This window comes from Perissodus microlepis, chromosome 12, assembly GCF_051167445.1.
Source record: "Perissodus microlepis isolate ML-2025 ecotype Zambia chromosome 12, ASM5116744v1, whole genome shotgun sequence".
NCBI lineage: Eukaryota > Metazoa > Chordata > Actinopteri > Cichliformes > Cichlidae > Perissodus > Perissodus microlepis.
Genome location: NC_140472.1, coordinates 32,581,750 through 32,606,409, shown reverse-complemented (window position 1 = coordinate 32,606,409; position 24,660 = coordinate 32,581,750). Strand labels below are relative to the sequence as shown.

Genomic DNA, 24,660 nt, shown 5'->3' with positions numbered 1-24,660 from the left:
AATTTGTTACTTTTGATTATCTCCTAGCTTTGGTTTATTTAGTGTGTGAATGTGTGTGTGAATGGGTGGATGACTGGACATGTAAAGCGCTTTGGGGTCCTTAGGGACTAGTAAAGCGCTATATAAATACAGGCCATTTACCATTTATTTACCATTTGGTTTCTTTAGTGTTAAAATCAGGACTTGGATGACAGATGGCTTTGGGATGGCTCATGATTTTCCTTTGGAATAATCTAGTGTTCCTTTTTACTCATTTTAATAAAGTTTAGATAGGATCTATCTGCTGCTCAAACACGTTTTTTAAAACTTTGGTTAATTTTCAGGCTGTCGATTTGATCTGAGTCTTCTTCAGTGTTTTTGTGTAAGTTACCGCAAAGCGGTCTTCCTCTTTGTAGCTTTCCTGTGTGATATCATCATGCTTGTTGTGATATCATGTCATCATACATGAGACATTTCGTCTTTCATGCATGTGGTAATTGCTTGGCACTGATGCACGATCAAGTGAGAATGAACAGTTGGGGAAGTGTGTGACAGTTATTCACTTCATTCATTTATAAATAAACATGAAGGAACCCACATTGTTGCTGTATTAGAGGCAAATTTACAAAAACCAGTTAGTGTAAAACAAAGCTACTTCACAAGGGATCGCCACAGCAGGCAGCTGCACATGCCTGGTTTTATGCACAACCCTCTGACGTAGCCGCTAAAGGAAAAACCCGTGTAGTGTCGCAGAGGAAATAACAATGACATGAGGTGAAGTCGTAATAAGAACATGTGAGGGCTTAGTTGACACAAGCCAGGATATTTGTAGTTCAGCATTTCTCTCAACAGTTTAAATGAAAATCTATTATCAGAGTTTAGCTACTGTAAATTCAGAACTATATTTTGAACCTCCTGTTTTTGATCTGCACATAGCATATTTATCTAGAAGTGATTGCTCAGTCAGAAACACAAAAAAATGATGCTGCCTGGTTATTTATTTATCTTTGTTGTTCTGTCAGATCAATGACAGCATGAACAGTCAGCGTTTTTAGCCATGGGATCAGTTTGAACATGATGGAGCTGTGGAAACATTTAGAGTCAGCATCAAGACAGGCTGGGAAACTTTCACTGAGCTGGAATCAAGCAAGATTTATGCTCGCACTTTATTTTATGGCACACTAATAAGACGAGAAAATAAATAATAACTATGAGTATGGACATTGACAACCATGGATAATCATCCATGAGTTATGACCTGTATCTAATCAGATAATTATATTACATTTACAGACTTCACAACAACATCCAGGCTGGAAGCGATTTGACATCCACCCACCCACCTACCCATCCATCCATCCATCCATCCAGCCAGCCAGCCAGCCAGCAGTCTAAACCTTTTCCTTTAAATCTTCTGGGGGGACACCAAGGCAAGTCCTAAGCCAGCCAAGCGATTTAATCCCTCCAGCCTTTCCTGGGTCTGCTCCAGGGTCTCCTCCTAGTTAGACATTCCTAAAATACCTCAACTAGGATGTGTTGAAGAAGCATCTTGGTCAGATTCCCAAACCACCTCACCTGGCTCCTTTCCATGTGGAGGAGTAACGGCTCTACTCTAAGCTGCTCCTGAATGACTAAACTCCTCGCTGTATCACTAAGGCTGAGCCTGATGAAGCCAGAGGGGCCATATCATGGACTAAAAGCAGAGACATGATCCTGAGACTGACATGCTTACACCCTCCTCCCTTTGTGCATGCCTTAAAATTCAATCCAAAGAAGATTTGAACAGAATGGATGACAAATGGAAGCCTTGGCACTCACAGGGAACGATTTGAACTGCCATCTCGTCTCATCAGTGCGGCGTAAAATGAAGTGCAACCAAATCTGTAAAGTGCAGAGTCTCGAAATTGACTGATATCACTGTCTGAGCCTCTGCGCTTATTTCTCAAAATATTGAACAATTCGTTTAACCTACTCATTCGTTTTTTTGTAGTTTTTATTTACAATCTCTAAGCTGTCAAAAGGTATCAATCACAGGCCACTGGCAATCACAAGTCTGAAGTCAGGCCTTAAAAAGGGATTGAAATTAAATGGTAAAAGGAATGCAATCCTCACAGCTGTAGTTATAATCTGCAAATGTTTCACTTCTGTACTCAATAAAGGACTCAAAACTGATCAATTTTAATGATTGACTGATTAACCAATCAACTAACACAACAGCAGACCAAAATATAAAAATATAAAAGTCCTGTCATTGTTCTTGTAAACCCCTACTAATGCATTTCAATGCTTTTTATCTAAAAATATATAAATAAAGTAGCTTGCCATAGGAGGGTTGTGGTTATGATAAACGTGGGTTACCTGCCAGTGCGGACACTAACGTGGACATTCTGGTTGTAATTTACCCCTGCGGTCATGTCAGTTTAAATTTCACCCATGCAAGGCGCAAAAGTCAAAGTCCGCGAACACTTCCTGGTGCTCGGCGGAGAGGCTGAAGGGCTTGGAGGGAGGCGACAAGGTTGGCTGGAGTTGAGTGAACTCGCTGTCGAAGTTGCTGACATCAGTGGGCTCCTTGATCGACGGCAGGAAGGGCGGCGTTACTTTCTTCGCTAGCAGGGCTTCCCAGTCGATGGTCTGCAAAAGAACCACAAAGTTAAAAAAACAAAAAAAACAAGTTATCCCTGTGAGACTATGCTACCTCCTCAGTTTCAGGCAGTTTTTTCTAATCCTGGCAGTGTATGATGTCATCGAGAAAATAGTTCAAACTTTGTGTTGTCGAGGGTGAGGCAGTAAGAAAAAAAATGCTAAAAACAGCTAAAACAACTACTTTGTGAATGGAGTGGCTGCAACAAGGCCCAGTTTGAGATAAATAAGGATTATTTTGAACTGTGAATCATGCAAAGCTACTGTAGCAGAGTCAGAGAATAAAAACATGGAGCAGAAAACAACAATAATAGGTTAGCTTTAGTACTTTGACTCATCAATCAATAATTTAGGAGATAGAGGTGCTTATAGAGCTTTGATGTGTCTGCACAGGTTAAGTCACTGTCTAATCAGTACTAATCAGTGCTTCATCACTCATCAGGCTGAATCAGGAGTGGTAGACGCTGATTATAACAACTACTCAGCTTGTTTACATGTTGTTTAGATGTTTACATGTCGGAGAGTAGTTCAGTGGAAAGAAAGTGAAGACAAACAGTTGATATGGATCCGATACCTCAAAGAATTTCTCTCCTTTGACCTCGTTTGCGTCCCTCTCTCCAGCTCCGAGCCTTTTCAGTGGATTCTTCTTCAGCAGCTGTGAACAAACACGGATGTTTTCAGGTTTCAGGTTGAAATACATTACTCGCTGTATTTTATACTCAAATTTTAATCAGTAATTACAGGTTCTAGGATTAGGTTCTAAAAAGTGTGTGGTGCAATATGACTTCTACGTTTTCACCAGAATCTTTCTGAAATATTATTCAGAAGTAAATATGAGTTAAGCAAAAAAATAGTACTATCACCTCATTGCAAATAGGATCTACATATGAACCTCCTGGAGTAGGGATGGGTACCGGTATCCGGGGCCATAATCTGACATAAACGGTAGTAACCAGACCGAAAAGCAGCGCACATTTCGGTGCTTTCTTTCTGTGCTTTTTTTTCCTGAGATGTCATACACTTTGGATTCTAGCCAATCATTTTACCTTTCCAAGGATAGTAGGCGGGCCCAGGTACATATGTTCTTTTAGAGCAGAGCTACAGATTAAAAGCCAGGTGAAGCGATCAAAAGTCTGGCTGTACTTCACAGCAAAAGAGGCAAACTCAGCAAACTCTTAAGGTGATACTGTGCAGAGGAGGTAACACCTCAAATCTGATGAAACACCTGGCGACGCGTAGCGTTTTTTTAAAAGCCGAGAAATGCACCGTATTTGATAGCTTACTGCGAGACCTCACACCAAGCACATCTACTGCGGGTGTGGTAAATCTTCATTAGCGAGTTAGCGCGGATCGCCCCGTGCGTGGGGCTGGACGGTGCTTATCGTTTTGCAGAAAAAAAGAGACTGCTAAAAATAAAAACATAAGAGGTTTTTGGACAAAGTTTGTGTTCTCCATTCTTTAAGCACCGGTTCGAGCACCATTTAAGCACCGGCACCGTTTCAAAAGTACGGATTTGGCACCGGTATCGGATAAAACCTAAACGATACCCATCCCTACTCCTGGATGAAGTGAGTTTCCTCTGTGAACTCTAGCTGCCTTTTACAGTCATAAGAGATGTTTTTTACGGGTGATTCTAAACATGCTGTAGGTGCTGATGTGATAATGTGTGTTTATTAGCCTAGATGGGAAAATGGCTATAAAAATAGATGCAGGGTTTTTCGTGGCTCATAGCGCCCTATTTGCACAGCTGGTTGGTTGACATTTAGATAAAGCAATGAGTCTCTATTACCTTACAGAAGAGTTATCTATGCATATTGTACTTAACATTGGCCATTTCATAAATGGCCAAAATGAATTAAAATCCTGTCACAACTTGATGTGTGACTTATAAAAATAATCGAGAAATGCAGGACGCAAGAGGTCAAATGAAGGCGAATACCTTCTGGATGATGGCGACAGCATTGGGAGGAATGCAGGTTGGATACTGCACATCATCATTAACGATGCTGTCAAACACCTCCTCCTCATCTTCACCAGGGAACGGAGACTAGCAGGAGGGCGGAAAGATGCTGAGTTAGGCTTAACTGAGATGAACTGTGGAACTTTGCATTGATCACTATGACATTAAAAGCTTTCAGCAAAAGCTGAACTGAATATGAGGTTATATATGAATAACCTCTCCAACAAGCATTTCGTAGATGAGGACGCCCATCCCCCACCAATCCACTGCTCGCGTATAGTTGTCGTCTGTCAGGACTTCAGGAGCAAGAAACTCAGGAGTCCCACAGAAAGTTGAGGTCCGATCGCCGTGTCCCATCCCTGCCGATACATCACACACTTCAGTCCTCTCAGATGGAAGTATGGAGAGTTTAAATCATAAAACTGATTCTGTTTGGGTAGTAGTATAAAAGGTAAGAATGTGGCTACTGCTACTTGTGCTGAGCCAGAAATTAGAGTACAGACAGGTGTGCTGAATGGATTCACCTTCTTTACAAAGTCCGAAGTCTGTGATTTTCACAAATCCATCTGCATCCATTAACAGGTTGTCCAGCTTCAGATCTCTGTGTAAAACACAGAGTACACAAACTGCAGGGTGCCAAATGTTTCCTTGTAACATGAGATCACTTTGGCACTTATCACCTACCGATAGATGATTTTATTCAGATGCAGGAACTCTAAACCAAGCAGGACACATGCTGAGTAAAACCTGTACATGATAGTAACAACAGATCAGATATGTTGGATAACAACACCTTAAAAAATACATTGATTTGATTTGTTTTCTTTGTCAGGGAAAGAAAACAAATCAATATTTGGAAATCTCTCAGGCAGTATGTTTACTCATTTTATGCACACCTGGTCTGAGCCTCGGTAAACACATCATTGTGGATGTGGATCATGAGGTCACCGCCGGGTAAATACTCCATGACGAAGCAGACGTGGTCGCTGGTCTGGAAGCAGCCGTGGAGGTTGACGAGGAACGGGTGCCTGGACGCGTTGATCATCTCAAAGATCCTCTTCTCGCTCATAAGACTGCAGAAAAAAATACATCACTCAGCTATTATCCTCAGAGCTGCAAAGAGTGAGTTTTTCTTGTCAAGCTCAGTAATAACGTCCATGGCTGCAGTTCCACTAATGACCACTTGAGGCTGGCTCCAAAAGGAAGTCAATTCCCCTTGACTCCAGTGTTTAAATGTCCAACTTTACAACATTAAAAAGCACGATTAGAAACTAGATACAAAAACAGTTTGGGCCTTTATCTATAGGCCATAACAGACACTGAGTGAAGGCAAAACTCAAACGCATCCCATTGATCTATAATCTGAGCTTTCTTATTGATAATCACGTAACGTGCACCTGCATGCAGATTTAAAGCATTCTTGTCCACTCACCTGTCCACTTCATCACGAGTCACAATGTCTCTTTTCTTCAAAGCTTTGACAGCATACAATTTCCCGGTCTTCTTAAACTCTGCCAGCAGGACCTGGAAAACATTCACAGCAAATCTAACCCTGATCAGCTGACGACAAACAAGAGAAGACGTTTGGCTCAGTCACAGTGTTTTACAGAAAAGCTTCAAACTGTTACCTTCCCAAAGTGTCCTCTGCCAAGAACTGAGATATACTTAAAATCTTCCACCTGCATCCTTTTGGGGAAAAAAAGAACAAAAATAGAAAATAAGGATGGTGCTTAATTCCTAATTTTTAGAAGAGGACGTGGAGTGAAGTGTGTGAAGACATGTATGTGTGTGTGTGTGTGTGTACTTTAGAGCAGATACAGGCTGATCTTCGCTTTCTTCTACGGAGGACTGCAAATAAAAATTCAATGGCAAATTAGAGCTCAATAAGAACATGTTTAGATCTTCTAAATTTAAAAATTAATGTTTTTGGCCGTTATCACATCACAAAGCTGCCAGTGTGGCTTTAGATCCTTACTCTTAGTGCTTATGATCTGTTACTGGATACGGTTTCACTCTTCTAAAGCTAATTTGTCTCTCACTACATATATAAATGTGTAAACTCTGAATGCACTGGCGTGTCAACTATTGCTAATGACTTACCAGTTTTTCTTGCAGTGCAGGCACAGATGATGTTCGGTGCACTGCACTGATGATGCCAGCTGTGTTTTCTTCCTGGTCGAGGATGGTGGGAGAGGGCTGATCCTCAGTGATGCTCAGTCTGATTACTGGAGCTTCGCTGCAGCCCCACAGAGACAAGTGTTGAAAAATGTAGTGAGATAGTAGAGAGTCAAAAAATACTGCGAGAGGCCAGGACCTGGAGGCAAACTACTGGCATTATCATTGGAAAAGTTTTATCTCCTCACACTACTATATACATAAAAATAAAACAAATCAAGCTAAAATACACAATAAGAACTGTCTATCACAATGTGAGATGAACTTATGATTAGTTCATACCTTGGCAGTGAAGTGGTAGTTTGAGGCTCCATTTCAGTTGCATGGGGCGCGTTGTTGGCCACCAGGTCAGGGGTCGCAGAGAAAGATGAGCTGAATGTGGTGAAGGAGCTGTAGCGAGGGAGGATGCTCATCATCAGATGACCCCAAGTGGTAAAGTTCATGTTCATCTGGGCTGCTCTGAGAAAGTTCTTCCCTGACAAAGAAAACAAATCAAATCATCATTTCACTGCAGAAACGCAAATTCAATCTGAACAAATCTGTTTGGGGGCTTTTGTGTTTGTACCTCTCTCTTTAGTGAAGATGCACCGCTGACGTCTCAGCTTTGGCTGCCGTTCGAGCACAGTGTCAATAAATCGAAGCTGTAAAATACAAAACAAACAGATTTCTTTTAACTTTTGAGAAATTAACTGCATTTCTATCCAACTGGGATGAAAAAGCATGGCTAATATTGCACCTTATTGGCTGTGATAGTGGCACTAGCTGATTAATGTGTGGATTAATTTGAGACAGAAAAAAGGCAAAGTGTCACAGTGAAAGGCTCAAAGCTGTGAGTGTGGTGCCAAAGCTCACCCAATGTTAGATTTCTGTTCCTTAATAAGACTCTACTTTGTTGAATCAGAACATAATGTGGAGCATATTAGATTTCCTACAACCACACTGAAATCTGTCAACATGCAGCTCTTTATGGGACTCTGAAGTGTGTTGGATTAATGTGAGAATGTTAAAATGAAATAATATTGACTTTAAACAGCTCACTGAACACTTTTAAAGCACGTTTGCATCTGATTTTCCCTCCTCTCAAGGCTGCCGAGGGTTCAGCAACAGGATGACTAACAAAAGACTAAGCAGATTAAATTTGCCACTTACCACTTGAACATCTCAGTGTTGTCCAACTGATGTTGTAAAAAAAACCAAACCTGGACCCATCACTTACCACGAGTTATAGGTCCATCTAAAAACCTCCTTTTATAAGCCTTCCAGAACAAGAGAAAAGGTTGCTGGGACACGATTAAGCAAAGTTTTGGAGATGCACAGTATTCTTTCAGTCTGGTTTCAGAGAGTTACACTCCACTAAAGAGCTCTCAAAGTCTCCAATGACCTTTTGATGGCTGCAGATAAGACTGACTGTTCCAAGTCTTTGCTTTCATCAGCCTTTGATACCGCTGATCATCAGCTTTTGATCCACAGGTCAAACAGCATGGCCGTGATTTTGGTTTACCTCACTGGTTTACTGATTTTTGGGTTCGGTGGGTGAGTTTTGGTCTGATTTTGCTTCTTTATCATCCAGTTTTCTTGGTTAAGTTCTCTTTTATATTCACTGTATATCCTCATTAGGTCATATTATCAGCAGTTTTAAAATAGTTTGTTATCATTTTTATGCCGAGATCATTCGACTGTACCTCTCTTTGAAACCTCACGAACTGGATATCCAGCTCAATCGACTGTCTTAATGCAATCAGGGTGCAAGGCTAGATGACAAATAATTGCTCCTGGGAACATCAGTGCTCAAGCAGCTAGTGGGGTCCCTGTCATTCACAGTAAACTCTGACATGCGGAACCGTGGGATCATTTTTGATCAGTCCTTGATGTTTGATGCTCACAAAAAGTCTCTGACCCACTCTTGTTTTTTCCAGTTAGTAAATCTTGCTAAACTTTAGTCTGAAAAAGTGATTTGGAGATGCTTGTTCATGCCTTCATCTCCTCTCACTTGGATTATTGTAATCCACTGTTTTTTCATCTGTTAATCGCCTCCAGTCTTTTTGCATTGACTTCCTGTCAGGTTTAGCGTTTAGTTTAAAATCTTAAAATCTCCTGCCCTTCTGGATGTGACCTGTAGGAACCTGATACTGAGGCTAACTTTAGTGAATGACTTACCAGGCTTAATGTCGGCATTTACTACAACTTTTTCTGGTGTATATCTAGTATAATATGATTAAGCCGATTGCCCTCTTTATGCTGTATGTGTGTATCTATGTTTTGTTGTTCTTTGCCACTGCACCGTACACAAGGTTGTATGTACCTTAGTGTAGAGGAGGCCCTGTGGCTCTAAAGTTATCCCCTGGTTGATGATTGGGTTTTCCATCATCTCCTCCAGTCGCAGGAACTTGACTGCACACATCGCCCTCCGGTCCCGCCAGAAGACACCGACCTCCAGCTCCCGGGACTGCCAGCAGAGCGAGGACCAGCAGAGAAAACACAGACTGAAGGTTTGAGCGGGAAGTGAGCACCACCACGACTGAAATGGTAGTAGCAACATGTTGTGATTCATTTCTGTTGCAATTGAGAATCTTTAGAAGAGGTTCAATCATGTTTGTGATCACTGACTCATTGTTATGAGGCTGTTTTTATCAGATTAAAGGAAGCCTGTGAGTATTTGCTGGAGTCTTTAAAGTTTCACTGTGGATTGGTGAGAGGAGTAAAGTTACTTATTATATTCAGTTTAACTGAGTGTTTCTAATTAATAGATCCAAAGGTTGTTTGCAGCTGTTAGTGAATAAACCGGTGATGTTTTTGGACTTTTTTAAAAATCAAAATGTCAAACAATATCTTCAGCAAAGTTAATTGTTCTTTGCTAATTTCAGGATGTTTTTCTTTTTCTTACAGTACTGCAAATTGGAAACCAAGTTCTTGAAACAAACAAGCATCTACAGTACCAAGCATGTCTTTAGCTCAGGCTGTGATGAACTAATACCTGCAGGTAGAGGGCGACCCCTGCTGCTCTCAGACTGAACTGCAACAACAATTTAGTCTATGGCGCAAGAATGTTCACTGCTGGATTAATGGGTAGGAGGGTTCGGTTCATCATGATGAACAACAGCACCCACGATACACTAGAATTCAATGGCTTCCTGCCAGTGAAACATGGAGTAGGGCTCAGCAGATGAGGAAAAAACTCATTTTACTAGTCACTTTAACTCCATGGAAAAAGTGGCAAAAACAAGGAAAGATGTGAAGGAACATAACAAAGGCTGTAATAAAAAAAAGAAAGAAAGAATGAAATAGCTTATAGAGTAAAAAGATGAGTGAAAAAAGTGAAAAAATCCATTATAACCCTAAAGACTGCAATTATAGCTCTTAATCTTTATTTATATCACGATTTTTATACATTAAAAATGTTGTCACAGCAAAGTAATGTTCAGAATTTATCTGTGGTTATTACCTGCAGTTGTAGGTTCAGATTATCATGTGAAATGGAAAACACATTAATGATGGCTCAGTGTATCCTCTGCTATAATAAATGAAGCACTGAAGCACCTTTCCTGCATATTTAAGAAGCTACAAGCAGCTCTTATTACGGCTGCAGATATGTCAGGGTCGCTTTACTCACTGCCACACACTATCTAACCCACAAAACTGTATTCATCTACAAGATTTTAATACAAGACCTTCATCAGGCAATCAGCTACTTTATTTTAAAGGTCATATCTATACATGTGTAGATTGTAGATTTTAACTGTAATTGTTAAGCATTTATTGAATAACTATTATATTAGATATAATTTTCATGGTGCTGGACTTGTTGTGATGGGTTTTGGAATTTTATTAATTATTTTCAGACCCCTTTGTTCTCGTTCTTCATGGTTATTTGGTGATATTTTAATCTCTTAAGCTGGGATTCGTGGCTTATATGGTTGAGGCAAAATGAGGCGCTCCCTGAGAGTAAAATCTCAGAGCAGCACAGAAGTGTAAAGAAGCATCCAAGGGTGGAGTGAAACAATAATTCAATACGGTAACTCGACTCCATCATTGGCTCTGCGTTATTTAAGGTTGCAACCACATCAGATTTTCTCTTTCTTCCTCATGGCAAAAGAATTACACTCAAAATAAGAGGATGTACAGAGCATCTGTATCCATGACTGCAGAAAAGATCGCACTGACTGAGTTGTCAATGTGTGCTAAGGCTGAAAGTGCACCATCAAAAACTCACATCAGTCCCACACTGACATGCAAAACCATCAGCCGACGTCTTATAAGCATTCAGATGGTTATGTTTATAGTAAAGCATCCAGCAAAAGTATTGTAAGACTTCATTCACACTCACCGAATTTAAACTACAACAATGCATAAAAGCTTAATCTATTTGTTTTAACTGGACTTTTTGGCTGACCTGCTCTCTGAGATGTATTTTCACCATTTAGCTGCACCTATTTTTTTTATTCCCCCTCTCTCATCTCCACTTTTCATTTGACCATCCATTATGCTGGAAGTCGCCTAATGTGCTGTGCAGAGAAGCACTTACCTACTGCAGCCGTGCCGGGTGAAAAACAGAGAGGGCTGGGCTGGGCGAGGGCAGACAGGGTAAGGTGAATCTGACAAGATCCTTCTACTCCTGACTTTGTCTATTTTGTCCCATTTCTTCTGAACTAAACTCAAAATAGTCAAGAAGTGTGCTTCAGTTAATTGTGTTCTTTCCAAAGGAACTCGTTAAGACCTTGGGGCTGTGTTTTGGTTTTATGTTGTTTCTCCCAGTTCATATGTCCCTGAGAGGAGCCTCTTCATACTGTCATGGTCCTTGGCTTTGTGTTGTTTTGGAGGTTTGAATTCTTAATTAACATATCTGGGTTTCTGTTTTGGGGTTTATAGACTGGACTTTAGATTTCTGTGTTTGTTGTTTATTATCTTTATTCAGTCTTTGGGTACAGTTTTATACTTTAAGGTTTTCATGGTAATGACTTTCTGTTTTGTGTGTTTTGGCTCCTCTTTAACTTTCATGTTCTTACAGTGACTTTGGGTGTTTCTGGTTTCTTTTATTGTTATTAGTTTCTTCTTAGTCTTCTTGTTTCCACCCTCTTCTCTTTAGTCCAGCTTTCTTTATCATTGTCCTTCTGTTCCCCCCGAATTAGTCCATTCATGTTTAGTCTTTCTTTGTTTCAGAAATGGTTGGTTGTTCCTTTCCTGTTTTATTTTGATAGATGTCTGTCTGTCTCATTGTCCTCACCTGTGTCTGATCCTAATCAGCACTCTGTGTATCTGTGTATCTTCCCTCTATCAAGACATCTTTTGATGTGCCTGCCCTATGCTGACCTCTTTGCTTTTGTGGATTTTGTTCTCATTTGGACTTCATTTCATTGGCCATCAAAGCCTGCTATTTGTTGGGGCTTTCTGACTTCTGCCTCCTACATGTGGGTCCTTATTCCTGCTCATTGCGATACATGTGTGTAGTCTGATTACTCTCTGACCTGCACAGCGCCCTTGTACAGTCTATATGGTTCGGTGCTTGCTATATTGTTCTTGTCAGCACATGAAGTGTTACTACAGCATGTACTAAGCTGCTGATGCTGTTTTTATCTGCATCAATGTCACACAGACAAAGGTCATAACAAGAAGAACAGATTGTAATGGATCTTGTTTCCTTGAACCGGTGAGTGTGCTGCACAGCAACTGAACAGTATTCAAACAGCGCCTCATTTCTGTAATTAGAAACAGGATGATTGGGAGGGAAGTAAATGGGCAGGAAGGCCAGTTTGAACGTGGGCGGTGTGGATTAGAGCGAACATGAAAAATGACTCACAAATGCTGAAAGCTGGCTCGCCGTCGCAGCGGTTTAAATCATGGGGAAAACGAGAGGAAAATATGTGCTACTCTGTTTTTCTGCAGTTTAACTTCCCACTATAACTGATATGATCAAAAAGTTTAGTAAAAGCTGCCAAACATGAGTGTACCCTGACATGATGTTCCAGAAACTCGGAGCTAATTAATGCTGCGACTGGTAGCCTTGAGGTTTTTGGTTGCAGAAATGCTGATTAGAGTTAGTTCAATCAACTCTGAGTATCGTTACCCTGAGTTAAGGCCATGAGTAATGAAAGAAAGCCCTCATTAGTGGAGCTCGGGTAACTTAATTCACCACGGCAACAAGTATTTAAAGGTTAGAGCCTTTTATTTTTTCTGCGTCGTCCAGTCATTATTTACCCAAATTTTCATTAACAGATGAAGCCGAGGGGTGTACTACGAAGTGAGACTGGTGGGTTAGTGAGCAACGTTGAGTTTAGAGTCAGTTTTACAAGGGTGGCCGCGGTAAGTTATGCTTCTTTCAGTTTAAAATTGGAAGTGTCTCCTCTTAACTCATTCTTCTTTACAGCATGTTTGAGCGATGATTGATCTCAGAGCGATACCTTTTTGCAGAAGACGAGTCATGTGAAACATGAAATGCCCCCTTTTAGCCTGAAGCAGAATCCTGGTTTGACACAGACCGTTCATAACCCATGTTCAACTGGGGTTTTTCGTTTTGTCGAGCCAGCTAACACAAAGAAAGCCTGGTTTTACAGACTTCACTTCTTAATATATACCACTGGAATTTGAGCAGATTTTACATTTCATTTGTAAATTAAATTATTCAGCTGTAGCCTGACAGTAAAGACATGTAGATCACACAGATTACATGGTAACTGAGTCAGAGTTTACGTTAATTCTCTTTCTGGAACAGAAAACCTAGAGTTTCCCTGATCTCAGGATTAATAAACTCTTTTCACTAAACCTGCTTCTGGAACAAAGCCCAGGTTTCTGACAGTCCCCTGGTGCTTCTTAAACTCCAGTTGCTTTAATTCATGCCAACCTGTTGTTTCACTTTCCTCGGTTCAAAATCTGATTCTGATTTAATTTTTTTGTTTTACAGGTGCAGGCTTCTTTTAAACCATCCTCACTGCTTTCGTCTCCACAGCTTGAGGTAAATATGTTTCCTTGTGTGACGTGGCAGACTGCAGATGGTGACAAACATGATTCTGATTCACTAACATGAGCTCTGTGGTCAGAACAAAAATGACTAGTGAACATGTTTCATGAATCTGATGGTAATTTTGAATGTGCACTTTGTGTTTAGTGTATTAACATTTCACTGAATGAGACCCATTATGACAAAAGAGATGAGCAACAGTCTGATAAATTGACATAATTTATGCTAGGAAATAAAAATGGACTATTACTTTGTTGTTTTCCCACTCCTCAGTTAACGTGGTTAACTAAGTATCTGATGGTGTGTAGGGACTCACCCGCTCTAGCTGGATGTAGAACGTCTGGTCCCAGCTCAGCCTGCTGATGGATGCCCAGCGCGTCCGGCCGACCACTCTGCCGTCCAGCCTGAGCACACCACTGATCTCTGTGAGACAAACGTTTACGTTTTACTGGCTGTGTCCTGAACAGGCTTGATTTTTACAGCAGTGAAGAGTTACATGAATGTTCATTTTATTTACTAGGTGCTTTTAATTTGTAAATCCAACATAATTCTAATAATTCTGACAACTTTGTCTAACTAATCAGGGGCTTTTATACTGAAAATATGACACTAAATCATCCTGATAAATTTTGTATTACTAACTGAAGTCTTAAATTTTGAAAATCCAACATTCAACACTGGGAGCTTTCTATAAAAGGTTTTTATTTTCAGAAACTGGGGTTGGTCTGCTGGACCCACCAAAGCAGTAGAATCTGGATGAATGAGTAATAAACAATAAATTAATGGGTACCCCTGCACGCAACTTTTTCTAGATATTATTTTTTGTACCTTTACATTGAAGGTTCAAGGCTGGTTTTAAGCAGGTGCAACGCATAAAGGTGCTTTGCACCTTAATGAATAAGAAACACCTGTCAATGGTCCAGCAGCACTGCCTTAGAGGGTACCTCCCCAGTAATTATCCACCGTACTCTTAATGGTACAAAAGTACTTTTCTGAGAGTATCATGTGAATCTGACTGGAGCCAGACGGTTCGCCTTCCAAAAGATCAAGCTTATGAAATCATGCTGGTTTATTTATCTTCTATTTTAGGAAAATAACAACTAAATGTCAGGGCATTTAACAAAGGACCTTTCAACATCCTTGACAGAGGATATGATATAATTTAAAGTAATAAGCTCACTTATTGTAATAGATTACCTTTAAAAGCACTCCATACTTCACAAAAAAGTAGGTTAACCCATTGAGCACAGCACCAGATTTCAGTGTTCGGCTGTGACACTGTGGCACTCTCATACTGATGTAAATGTCTTTTTAAAACAGAGACCGGGAGTCACACTATTCATGCAGCTAAATGTAATCTCACGTGAGCTGGAATTAATAAAGCTGTTTAATAATCTTTCTTTTATTGTGCAGAGTATGCTCTAAAGTGTTTGCATTTACTGAATCCATTTAGAAAACACTGTAAAAGTGACCAGATTGTCAAACCTTCTGCTTGCAAGAGACAGCCAATCAGAAGAAAGTTGGCTTGTTGGAGAAGTTAGGATGTTGTTTGAGCTTGTTTGAGTCAGAAGATGACCTGAAGTGCTGCACAAAGGCTCAGTGTAAGTTAAATAAAAATTATTTTGAATTGTTAATGATGCAAAGCTATCCTAGTAGAGTGCAAAAGTAAAAATGTGGCACTATAAATGAACATAAAAACATCAATTTAATTATTTCCTTGTTCCAACTAAGATCAAATCACTCGTGTCCAAGGAAACATTTTAAAAATGCAAAATGTCTGCTTACCTGGAGGTCCGTCTGGTTTGTGAGCATCTGGTGTCTCTGCAGGGTTTGGACGGTCTTCTTGCTCTGATTCTCCCAGAGGTTTCAGTAAATCCTCACATCCAAGAAGCCGGACTTCAAGTTTGCCTAAAGACATTTTTAAAAAACAAAACAAACTTTAAGATTCTAAAAACATCCTGAAATGATCAGTAAACGATTCTATTCTCACAAAATACTTAATCACTACATTATGTAACAATGCCTCCCCTTCCCAAGTCCTTAGTAATGAATTGCATTTAAGACCAAAATGAATGGAGCCTTTTAAAATAAAACCTTTTCTTTTTCTGCATGAATAAATCTCTCATGCTTCTAATCAGCGCTGTCTGGAGCTGCTCGCTGAGCATTCACATCCTCATTTTCTCCCTTTCTCCGTACTGCTAACAGCTGTGAAGCACAAAATCACCCCGAGTGAGACCCGATCTGAATGCTCGCCGCATACAGAGCAACTCCAGAATTTGTCTCCTCGTTACATCATCATCATCATGAGTCTTTTTTTGCCTTTTTAGTCTCCAGCAGGGAGAGATGGGCTTACAAGTGAACTGTCCAAAACCAGCAGATTACATGTCTGATTATCCACTGCCAGAGGTCAGCGTATGGTTAGCCATGTTCCAACACTGGGCAGGAATGGTGCCGCTAGAAAGAGCTGTGTGTTAGAGAGAAAAAAAACTTTCTTTGAGATGTAGGTGTTTGATTTTTAAAGGTCAGTAATAATTTCACACAGATTTCCTGGGAATAACTACTTAAAAATAGTGTTTAATTAGTAGACTTGCAATTAGTTAAATCCAGTTATCTTCCGGTCTTCTGAATGTACTAACACATAAAATGTGTCTATAATTAAACATATGATTCTGTAATAAGTGAATCATTTGTGTTTAAAGAGAGCCGTTCCTTCATGAAATTCAGTTTCCTCTGTGAGCTTGTTTGTTACTTTCTTCCAGGAGCAGGAGGTTATTATGGAGCTAAAGAAAATAAAATGAGAAGTTGAATAATCCCTTAAAACGTGAAAATCAGGTCTGTCTCATAATCTCCAAATGACTGAGTGGGTTCATTTATGCACGCATTTTGTTTTTAACATTATTTTATTGTAATTTTCCACTTCTGATCACCACATTATGTTTAGTAGTGAAACATGGCCAACAGACTATAATAAAGATTAAAAACAACCTGATTATGATAAATTAGATAAGAGCAGAATGACCAGAATGACCAAACTTGGACAACAGAAGATTGGAACAACGTTTCCTGGTCTGCTGTATGAGTAGATGGTGGGATCAGAATCTGACATAAACAAGAATTGTATTGGTAGTTTAGGCTGCTGGTGATGTGATATGTATGATAGTCAATCTTAAAGTAGTCATGGAGAGAGATTTCAGGTATTTAAACCATCATTAATAATGACAGGCTCCTCCTCCTTTCAGCTGCTCCTTTTAGGGGTCGCCATGGCAGATCATCTGTCTACATCTCAGCCTCTCGCTGGCATCCCCTCTGTCAAACCTCTACATGTCATCCTTTATTACATCAGGTGCCTGGAAGCGCCACATTCAACATCCATTGCCCAGTTTATCCTCTCAGTCCCGCCTCTAACTTTGTCTCCAAACCGCTCATCCTCAGCAGTCTCTCTGATGTCATTATTTCTAATCCTGTCTATCCTGGTCATTCCCAATAAAAAACCTCGATATCTTCACCTCTGCCACCTCCAGCTCTGCTTCGTGTCTTTTTGTCAGTGCCACCATCTCTAAACCATACATCAGAGCAGGTCTCACTACCATCTTATAAACCTTCCCTCTCACGCTCGCTTCTATCCTGCCACAAACCCACCTGACACACGTCTTCACTCACTCCACCCTGCCGACACACTCTCCTTCCCCCGTCTCATGCACTGTCCAATTTAGCTTTAGATAATGCTGACAGGCTAATTCATACTTAATACACTGTGCAACCTTCACTAAAAACTGTGTTATGCATATTCTTACAGATTTTTGGGGTCAAATTATTGAAACATTTGACCCATGACTATACCTATATCTGAGGTATGATCTAGTAAATTAATTTGCAAACAAAGCTGTCTCTAAAAGCACACTTTTAAATGTAGGTACTGCTCAGAAAAAGCATAGTTTGTGCTGGTACCGGTTAAGGAGGCAGGTCTGATGGAGAAGACGGATGGCGAGGTGGAAAGGGGACACCCAGTTGTGGGGTTTTGGGTAGAAGGTCCCTCTCCTGCAGGCTGCTGTACAGGCTCCTGGTTCTTTTCCTTCAGGCATTTCTCCAGGGAAAGCTGCAGAAGACCCAGTTTCTGGGAGGATTCCTGCACCCGAGCCTGAGCCTGCAAAGAAGATAAAGACTATATTGTTGTTTGGGCCTTTTCAATATAGGCTGTTTAGTATTTTTGGATATTGTTTGTGCTGCTTTACTTCCAACATAAATATATTTTTTAGACTTTAGATGTTATATTTTTATTTATTTATTTTGTGTTTTTATTATATTAGCTAATCAGTGAAAGTGATGCTCAGAACACAACTAAACACAAACCAGAGCAAACATGAAAGTCAATATTTAACATTTCCAGCCCCATGTTTTTTCTAACCCTATACTATAATAGTCTTGCATGAATCACACTTCAAAATCATCTTTCTTTATCTGATACTGGACCTTGGTGCCACCCCTCAGTTCATCCTCCATCTGAAAAAGCAGTTTCAGCTGCACAGTACAGCCAGTCTCCATTTTTTTTCTTTCTTTTTCTTTTTTTTTTTTTTTAGAAAATTCTTCAGATTTTTTAGACATGCCTTAAAACAAACTCCTTTCTCCTCTGACGTACTTTAAAATAAATGTGACTGAGAGTCCTACCTCAGCCAGGGCCTTCTGGTCCAACGATGAGATCCCTTCAAGCTCCTTCACCACATCTTTGGCCAGCACCAATGCATCTGACTCTCTCTGCACATAGTGCTGCAACTCTACCAAGCGAGCATCCACGAGACTCGCAGTGAGGGGAGATATCCCTGAGAGGGAAGAGAAAGAAAGAGTCTTGATACCTGTTATCAGTATTCCTAAATAAGAAGTAAACCCTTTTGTCTCAAATGTCACTGAGTTAAAAACACTACATTTTCTATGTGTCTGGCATTCAGCTGACACTTTTTCAAAATGTAGAAAAGCTCTAAAAGGAAGGATTAAAACATCGCAGCTAGGGAAGACCCTTCAAATATTGCTATGTTGATACAAGAAGAAGAACACTGCATACTAAATATATTACCCAGAAGTGAAAGAATCCTGTTTTCTCTTGCTGCTTGTTTTTTTTTTTGGGGGGGGTGGGTGGGGGGGGTTAAACGTAATTCTTAAAATTAATCAAAACCAGTGACTGACAAGAGCTGCAGAGTAATTACACTTGTGTTCTATTCAATTGATTTTATTTTGTTTTGAATTTTCATTAGTCTGCTACTAAAAGTAGATGTTTGCAAACTGGATCCGGTGACCCTGAATCATCCATTAGTTATGCTGCTATAGGCTCAGGCAGTTGGAGAACTTCCCATGATGCACTTAGGTAGCATTTATTCTACCATGCCCATGCATTTACACACCACAACTGCATTAACTCGAGTCTTCTCTCTCCTGTAATTGGTGTTGTGTCCTTGTCTCTCTCTTCTTTCTTTTGTTTCCCTGCACCCACCCCTACAAGTCTGGTTCTCTTCCTATTAAAATGAGTTCTTTCTTCCCACTGTCACCAAATGCTTGCTGACAGGGATCATCAGATCACTAGAGATCTCTCTCTTTTATTTATATACCTTGCATAGAGGTAAATGCAGTTCAGAACACTTCACGGATGACTGACCTAATTACTGATAATAAGACATAACAAAATGTAACAAAAATGGGCAATTTAAAACAGTGGTTGAAACATCAAAGACATTTTTAAATAATTAAAGTGAACCAAATAAAACTGTAAACAATCAAAAAAAAATACAATACTGAACAGAGAGAATCATTGTGCAATAGAATAAACTGTACAACACTCAAAGTGGCGCTGCACGCTGTGGCGACCCACTGTGAATAAGGAGTACCTAACTATTAGTAGATTTATGCTGGATGACCAGAGGGGTTGTACTGGTTCATTCGCTGTCACCATGTCTGACATATACACTGGAGTGAGACGAGGAAGTGCTTTAAAAAAAAAGAGTAAAAGGGTATTTTTAATTAATATGGATACATATGGAGGTCTACTTAACAATATAACTTGGTTCGGATGACTGTTGTTGTCACCTGAAACATGAAATATATTTAGGAATATTTTTGAGAATTAAAGGTATCAACAAATTTAACCAAAGCAACATCAATGGAAAGGTTGCTACCGCAACAATAATGGCAATGTAATTTATGGTCTCAACTCGACCGTAAGTCAATGAATTATTATTGTCATGGTCTCTGGGTTTGGCCTGTGACTTAGTGAATCACACTTTTTCTGGCCCCTCTGAGTCTGAGGCGATGGTTTTCAGTCAAAAGTGAGGAGTGCTCACTTGGGGTTGGGAACGAGTTGCTGTCTTAATTGAAGGCGTAGTTGAAGTATCTTGGGGCTCTTGTTGAGGGAAGGAGGGAATTAGAGGTTGAAAAGGGGATTTGTGCAGCTGCTGTATTATTTCAGATGCTGTACTGGTCTGCTGTAGGGAACTGAATTTGAAAGCAAAGGAGTTGATCTATATTACTGCCCTCACCTATGGCCACAAGCTGCTGGCAGTGACCAAAATAATGAGGTCACGGATTCAAATGATGAACATGAGCTTTCTACAAAGGGTGTCTGGTGTTTGGTAGGGTCTCAGAGTAGAGCTGCTACTCCTCCACATCAAAAGGAGCTAATGTTTAGGGATACCTCCTGGACATCTCCTATGAGGTGTTTTAGGAATATCCAACCGGACTTGATTATGTCTCTTGACTGGCTTGGAAATCCATCAGTCTCCCATCAAAACAGGTGAAGGAGGGGCATGGATGGATGGATGGACTGAGAAAATCATTTGCTAGAGTCAACCTTTGCTTTTACACATTCTGCTGACACTTGGATACAGTGAATGAAACTGCCTGCTGTAGTAAAGAGGGCCTTTATTGGCTGTAGATGATAACATTTTAAGAAATCAATGAGAGGAAAAGAGGTCAGAGGTCCAAGAAAGGAAATAGGACCTGAGGAGCCATGGTATAGAGTTACTTGTCTCATATTCCGTCAGGCAGGAATCATTTTTTTAAACATTACTTTCAGAGTTTCCCAAATGGCACATATCGCCAGTTTAGAATTAAATGTCACACTTACACTCTGTCTCTAATAATCCTGTCAGAGCAGTTTCACTAGTGCAATATACTCTCATCATAACTGGGACAGGAGACTGTTGGCAGGAAATGTTAAAGTACTCACATCACAGTATCTCTGGATCAAAAACTCATACTTTTTCACTTACAAGAAAAGCTTTTGAATTGTGATCTGTTGTTGGAAAACATTAGTCAAACAGATAATCCCCTTTCAAAAAATGGAAGCTCTGGCAAAACCTTCATTAAAGCGCTAAATTTTCAAACCACATATCTGCATGCACTGGAAACTCGGTTGCTCCTTCTGGGTTAACGAGACAAGTTATTTGAAAATCTGACAGAATTGTTGTGACTGGCCACGGGCAATATAATAGATGATTTCACGCCTCTTTCAAGGTAATTTGCACACTTAAATAAAGTAGAAGAACAGAGTATTATAGGGGGACTCACTTGTCCCAGCACTCTGACCTCCATGAGTGGAGCTGTTAGGGTTTCCACCACCATCAACACCACTGCTGCTGCTGCTGCTGCTGCTGCTGCCAGCCTGGGCGACTTTTATAATCTGCAGTCGGATCAGCTCAATCTTAGAGCGGCTATCCTGAAGCATCTGCTGAGCCGTGGACAACATCTGATCCTGGATAACAACATCACATCAAGAGACAACAAGCCTCACTTCATCACAGACAGGTCAGCTGGGACTGGAGCAGCATGCTGATTGAACACAGACAGAGTTTAGTGTAACGTGTGGTGGAACGTGAGGAATTCACCAGAGAGAGGGTTGCACACACAACTCATTTACATATTGGACCAAAACAAGAGCGAAAGTAGACATGGATTAAGTGTGAATAACCTGCTCAGTTCAGATGGAAACACTATGACTTTGCACTTCACTCACCTCGGGGTGATTCTTCGCTCCTTGCTGAATAAGGATTAATCTGTCATCCTCTGTGGAAGTGGCGGGAGGGGACTTCTCAGGTTGCGCCTCTCCACCTTCACTATCCTTGAACCACAACAAGTCCCCTGATGTGATGGTGCGTTCACAGACACACTGACTGCCTGCTTCCTCGGATGCAGCTCCTACATCTTTAGACCTTGATCAAACAGCCTGTCCTCTTGTTTGTTTTCTTCTTTCTTCCTCTACAACATGCCATTCCCACTGCATCCTCATCCTCCGGTCTGTAATCAAATCCACCCCCCCTCCCCTGTCTCTTTTAGATGGGTTTCTTTCTGCAGAGTTCCTTTCCAGTGCCAGCACTGCTGCTGCTGCTGCTCTGACAGCACCGATTGCCTTCTCAGGGCTCGGCATTGGCCGTTGCATGACCACATGTTCCTGCTCTGCCACCAACCAAAAGGCAAGCAGAGCTGCTGGTGCTCTCTTTGGGACAAAGCAGAGAAGAGCCTGCGGTGCTTAGGAGATTTGTTTAACCTCCTCTAACAAGAATGAGATGAGAGACTTAAATAACTACACTGATAGCAGGAGGTGGGAAATCAGCACCTGGATATAATGATGTAGCCTGTCTGGCTGTTTTTTACTGACAGCGTGGATTAACAGTCACGCATGACAGCTCTGTGGTTGTGGTCTCCCACTTTACTGCCTGTCAAATTGAAAGCAATTAATGTAGCTACACAATAACACACTTGAACAGACAATCCATCACACTTGCCCTAATTAGGCTGTTACACATCCACCAGCTTGAAATTGTCTCATTAAAACGGTGACATGCCAAAAGGTGATTTCTAGTATTTTTTTTTTTAAAAAAAGATTGTGAGTATTTAAAGTGCTGTAAATGATTTGTTGGCCTATAATTTGTCCAACATATGTCTCATGAATTATAATGAGTCATTCTGAGCCAGAAAGAACATTCCTATCAAAAGGAATGTTCTATTTCTATTTCATATGCCTTATTTATCCAAATATAAAATGTAAATTACATTAAAAATCAATTTTCCAAAAGAGATCTGTCCAAGAGGGCGCCACAAAGTTATAAAATAGCAGTTCTAAAAAGGTATGTAAAGTAGCCAAAAAGGACTGGATTGATTATAATGTAGAACAATAGAAGGTACAATAACTCTGTATTAAATATACTTGCTAAACAGGTAATTTCTTCATTTTATAAGTAAAGCTTTCATAAATCCTGTCGACTACAGTCTATTTACCAATATCAGTAAAGGTATTAGGCATAAATAACAAACAGAAACATTGGCAATAACTTTCTGGCAGACAGACACTTTTTGGCATGCATACCAAACGTATTTGTAGTCGTAAACCCTGCTTATACAGTGAAGACTACAACAGTTACTCGACAAAACCTTCACTACATTGTAAGATTTTTTTATATGTAAATCACAAAATTACAAGAATTACAAGAATACAAGAATGAAGTTTCTACTTTCCACTTCCATTCAGATGTAATAAACCTAATTGATGACCACAATTAATTCTTTGGAGGTTTTTGTTCATTTGCGGTGTGATCTGTAGAGGAGATGACAATAAATGAGCATACACGTGTTGTAATCAGGCTGTTACACATAGTTGTTGATCAACTCTTTAAACTTGCAAATGGAAACCTTATTTTTTAAATAGCTTTGTCTATAGGTAAAGTGAATAACTAAGAAAGCTACTGGACATAACCTTACCTAAAGTATCTTCTTTATTCTTATCAAATTAAACATTTACAAAAAATAGCTCAGAAGAAGAAGAGACTACACTAATAGGTGTGGTACACCTCTACCAGCTTTAATGTTTTCTTATTAAACAAGCAAATACATTTTAATCATAGATTTGTTTATAAATGTGGTGGATAACTAAGCAAGATACTGGACATAGCTTTAATAAAATATCATCCTTATTCCAATTTAAATTTTAAAAATGTAGCTAATTTTCTAATACTAATTAGCACAGACTAGCTCCTTCTTCCAACTTACAGCTTTATTTTAAGTTTGCTTAACCGTAGCCTGAGTAAATATAACAGATGACTGTAGTTAATTTGATGATCAAATATGATATTATTAAGCTATTATTCGTTTTTGTTTTTTTACACTTTTATTTGGTTGGGATTCAAAGCGAACAGATGGCAGTAGATCAGTAAATAGGGACCTTACTTACTTACTTAGGCTCTTAGACATCCACTACCTTGATTTTATTTTCCCCCTTGCCAAAACTGCAAATACAAATATATTTTATCATAGCTTCATTTGTAAACACAGTGGGAAACTAATCAAGCTCCCGGGCATAACCTTAACTAAAATATATTCTCTATTCACATCCAAATTTAACAAAATAAATGGCGCTAGAGTCAAAACCATTCCTAACAGTTAATTAACACAGATCACCAGTAAGGGGTTCCTTTTTCCAACTTACAGTTAGCTTTCAGTTAGAAGCTTAGCACAAATTATATATATATAATTTTGGTTGGTATTTGAAGCGAACAGATGGCAGTAGATGAGCAAATAGGAACCTAAGACATGTAATTATGCAGTTACACTTCAACTAGCTTGTCTTTTTCCTTACTAAACCAGCAAATACAAATATATTATCATACATTCGTTTACAAACACAGTGGAGAACTAAGCAACCTTCTGGCCATAACCTCAACCAAAATATATTTTGTATTCATAACTAAATAAAACAATTGAGCTGGAATCAAACATTTCCTAACAGCTAATTAGCACTGACCAAAAGAATGAAGCTCTTCCAACTGACATTCAGCTTTTTTTTAAGTGCGCAAGTGTGAGTCGGCAGCTTCGGCCTGGCCTGAGTAAATCTAACATATTACAGCAAGTTAATTTCATAATCGAATATGACATTAATAAAAGTGATAATTGCAGGTTTTGCTCATTTCTGGTGTTATTT

At 39.8% G+C, this 24,660-nt stretch overlaps 1 protein-coding gene and 1 long non-coding RNA gene across 4 annotated transcripts; one reads left to right on the top strand and one right to left on the bottom strand.

The window, feature by feature from the left end:
• Positions 1-959: 959 nt before the first annotated feature.
• Positions 960-24,626, bottom strand: LOC146376706 (serine/threonine-protein kinase N2-like). 2 transcript variants are annotated; one of them, XM_084945260.1, is made up of 20 exons: positions 21,703-24,626; positions 21,258-21,441; positions 18,372-18,523; positions 17,655-17,850; positions 15,492-15,614; positions 14,023-14,129; positions 9,057-9,200; positions 7,320-7,395; positions 7,037-7,229; positions 6,680-6,815; positions 6,384-6,427; positions 6,208-6,265; positions 6,012-6,103; positions 5,476-5,652; positions 5,264-5,326; positions 5,104-5,180; positions 4,796-4,938; positions 4,559-4,666; positions 3,194-3,274; positions 960-2,610 (listed from the first exon to the last, which is right to left on the bottom strand). In XM_084945260.1, the coding sequence occupies exons 2-20, from the start codon at positions 21,433-21,435 to the stop codon at positions 2,407-2,409; spliced, it is 2,352 nt and encodes a 783-aa protein (XP_084801386.1). In that variant the 5' UTR covers positions 21,436-21,441; positions 21,703-24,626; the 3' UTR covers positions 960-2,406. The 2 variants fall into 2 exon arrangements, with proteins under 2 accessions (XP_084801386.1, XP_084801387.1); XM_084945261.1 differs by having other exon boundaries at positions 21,276-21,441.
• LOC146376707 (uncharacterized) lies at positions 11,910-14,125 on the top strand. 2 transcript variants are annotated; one of them, XR_014801773.1, is made up of 5 exons: positions 11,910-12,159; positions 12,345-12,398; positions 12,965-13,051; positions 13,650-13,700; positions 14,015-14,125. It is a non-coding gene; the product is annotated as an uncharacterized LOC146376707 (long non-coding RNA). The 2 variants fall into 2 exon arrangements; XR_014801772.1 differs by having other exon boundaries at positions 13,980-14,091.
• Positions 24,627-24,660: the final 34 nt, after the last annotated feature.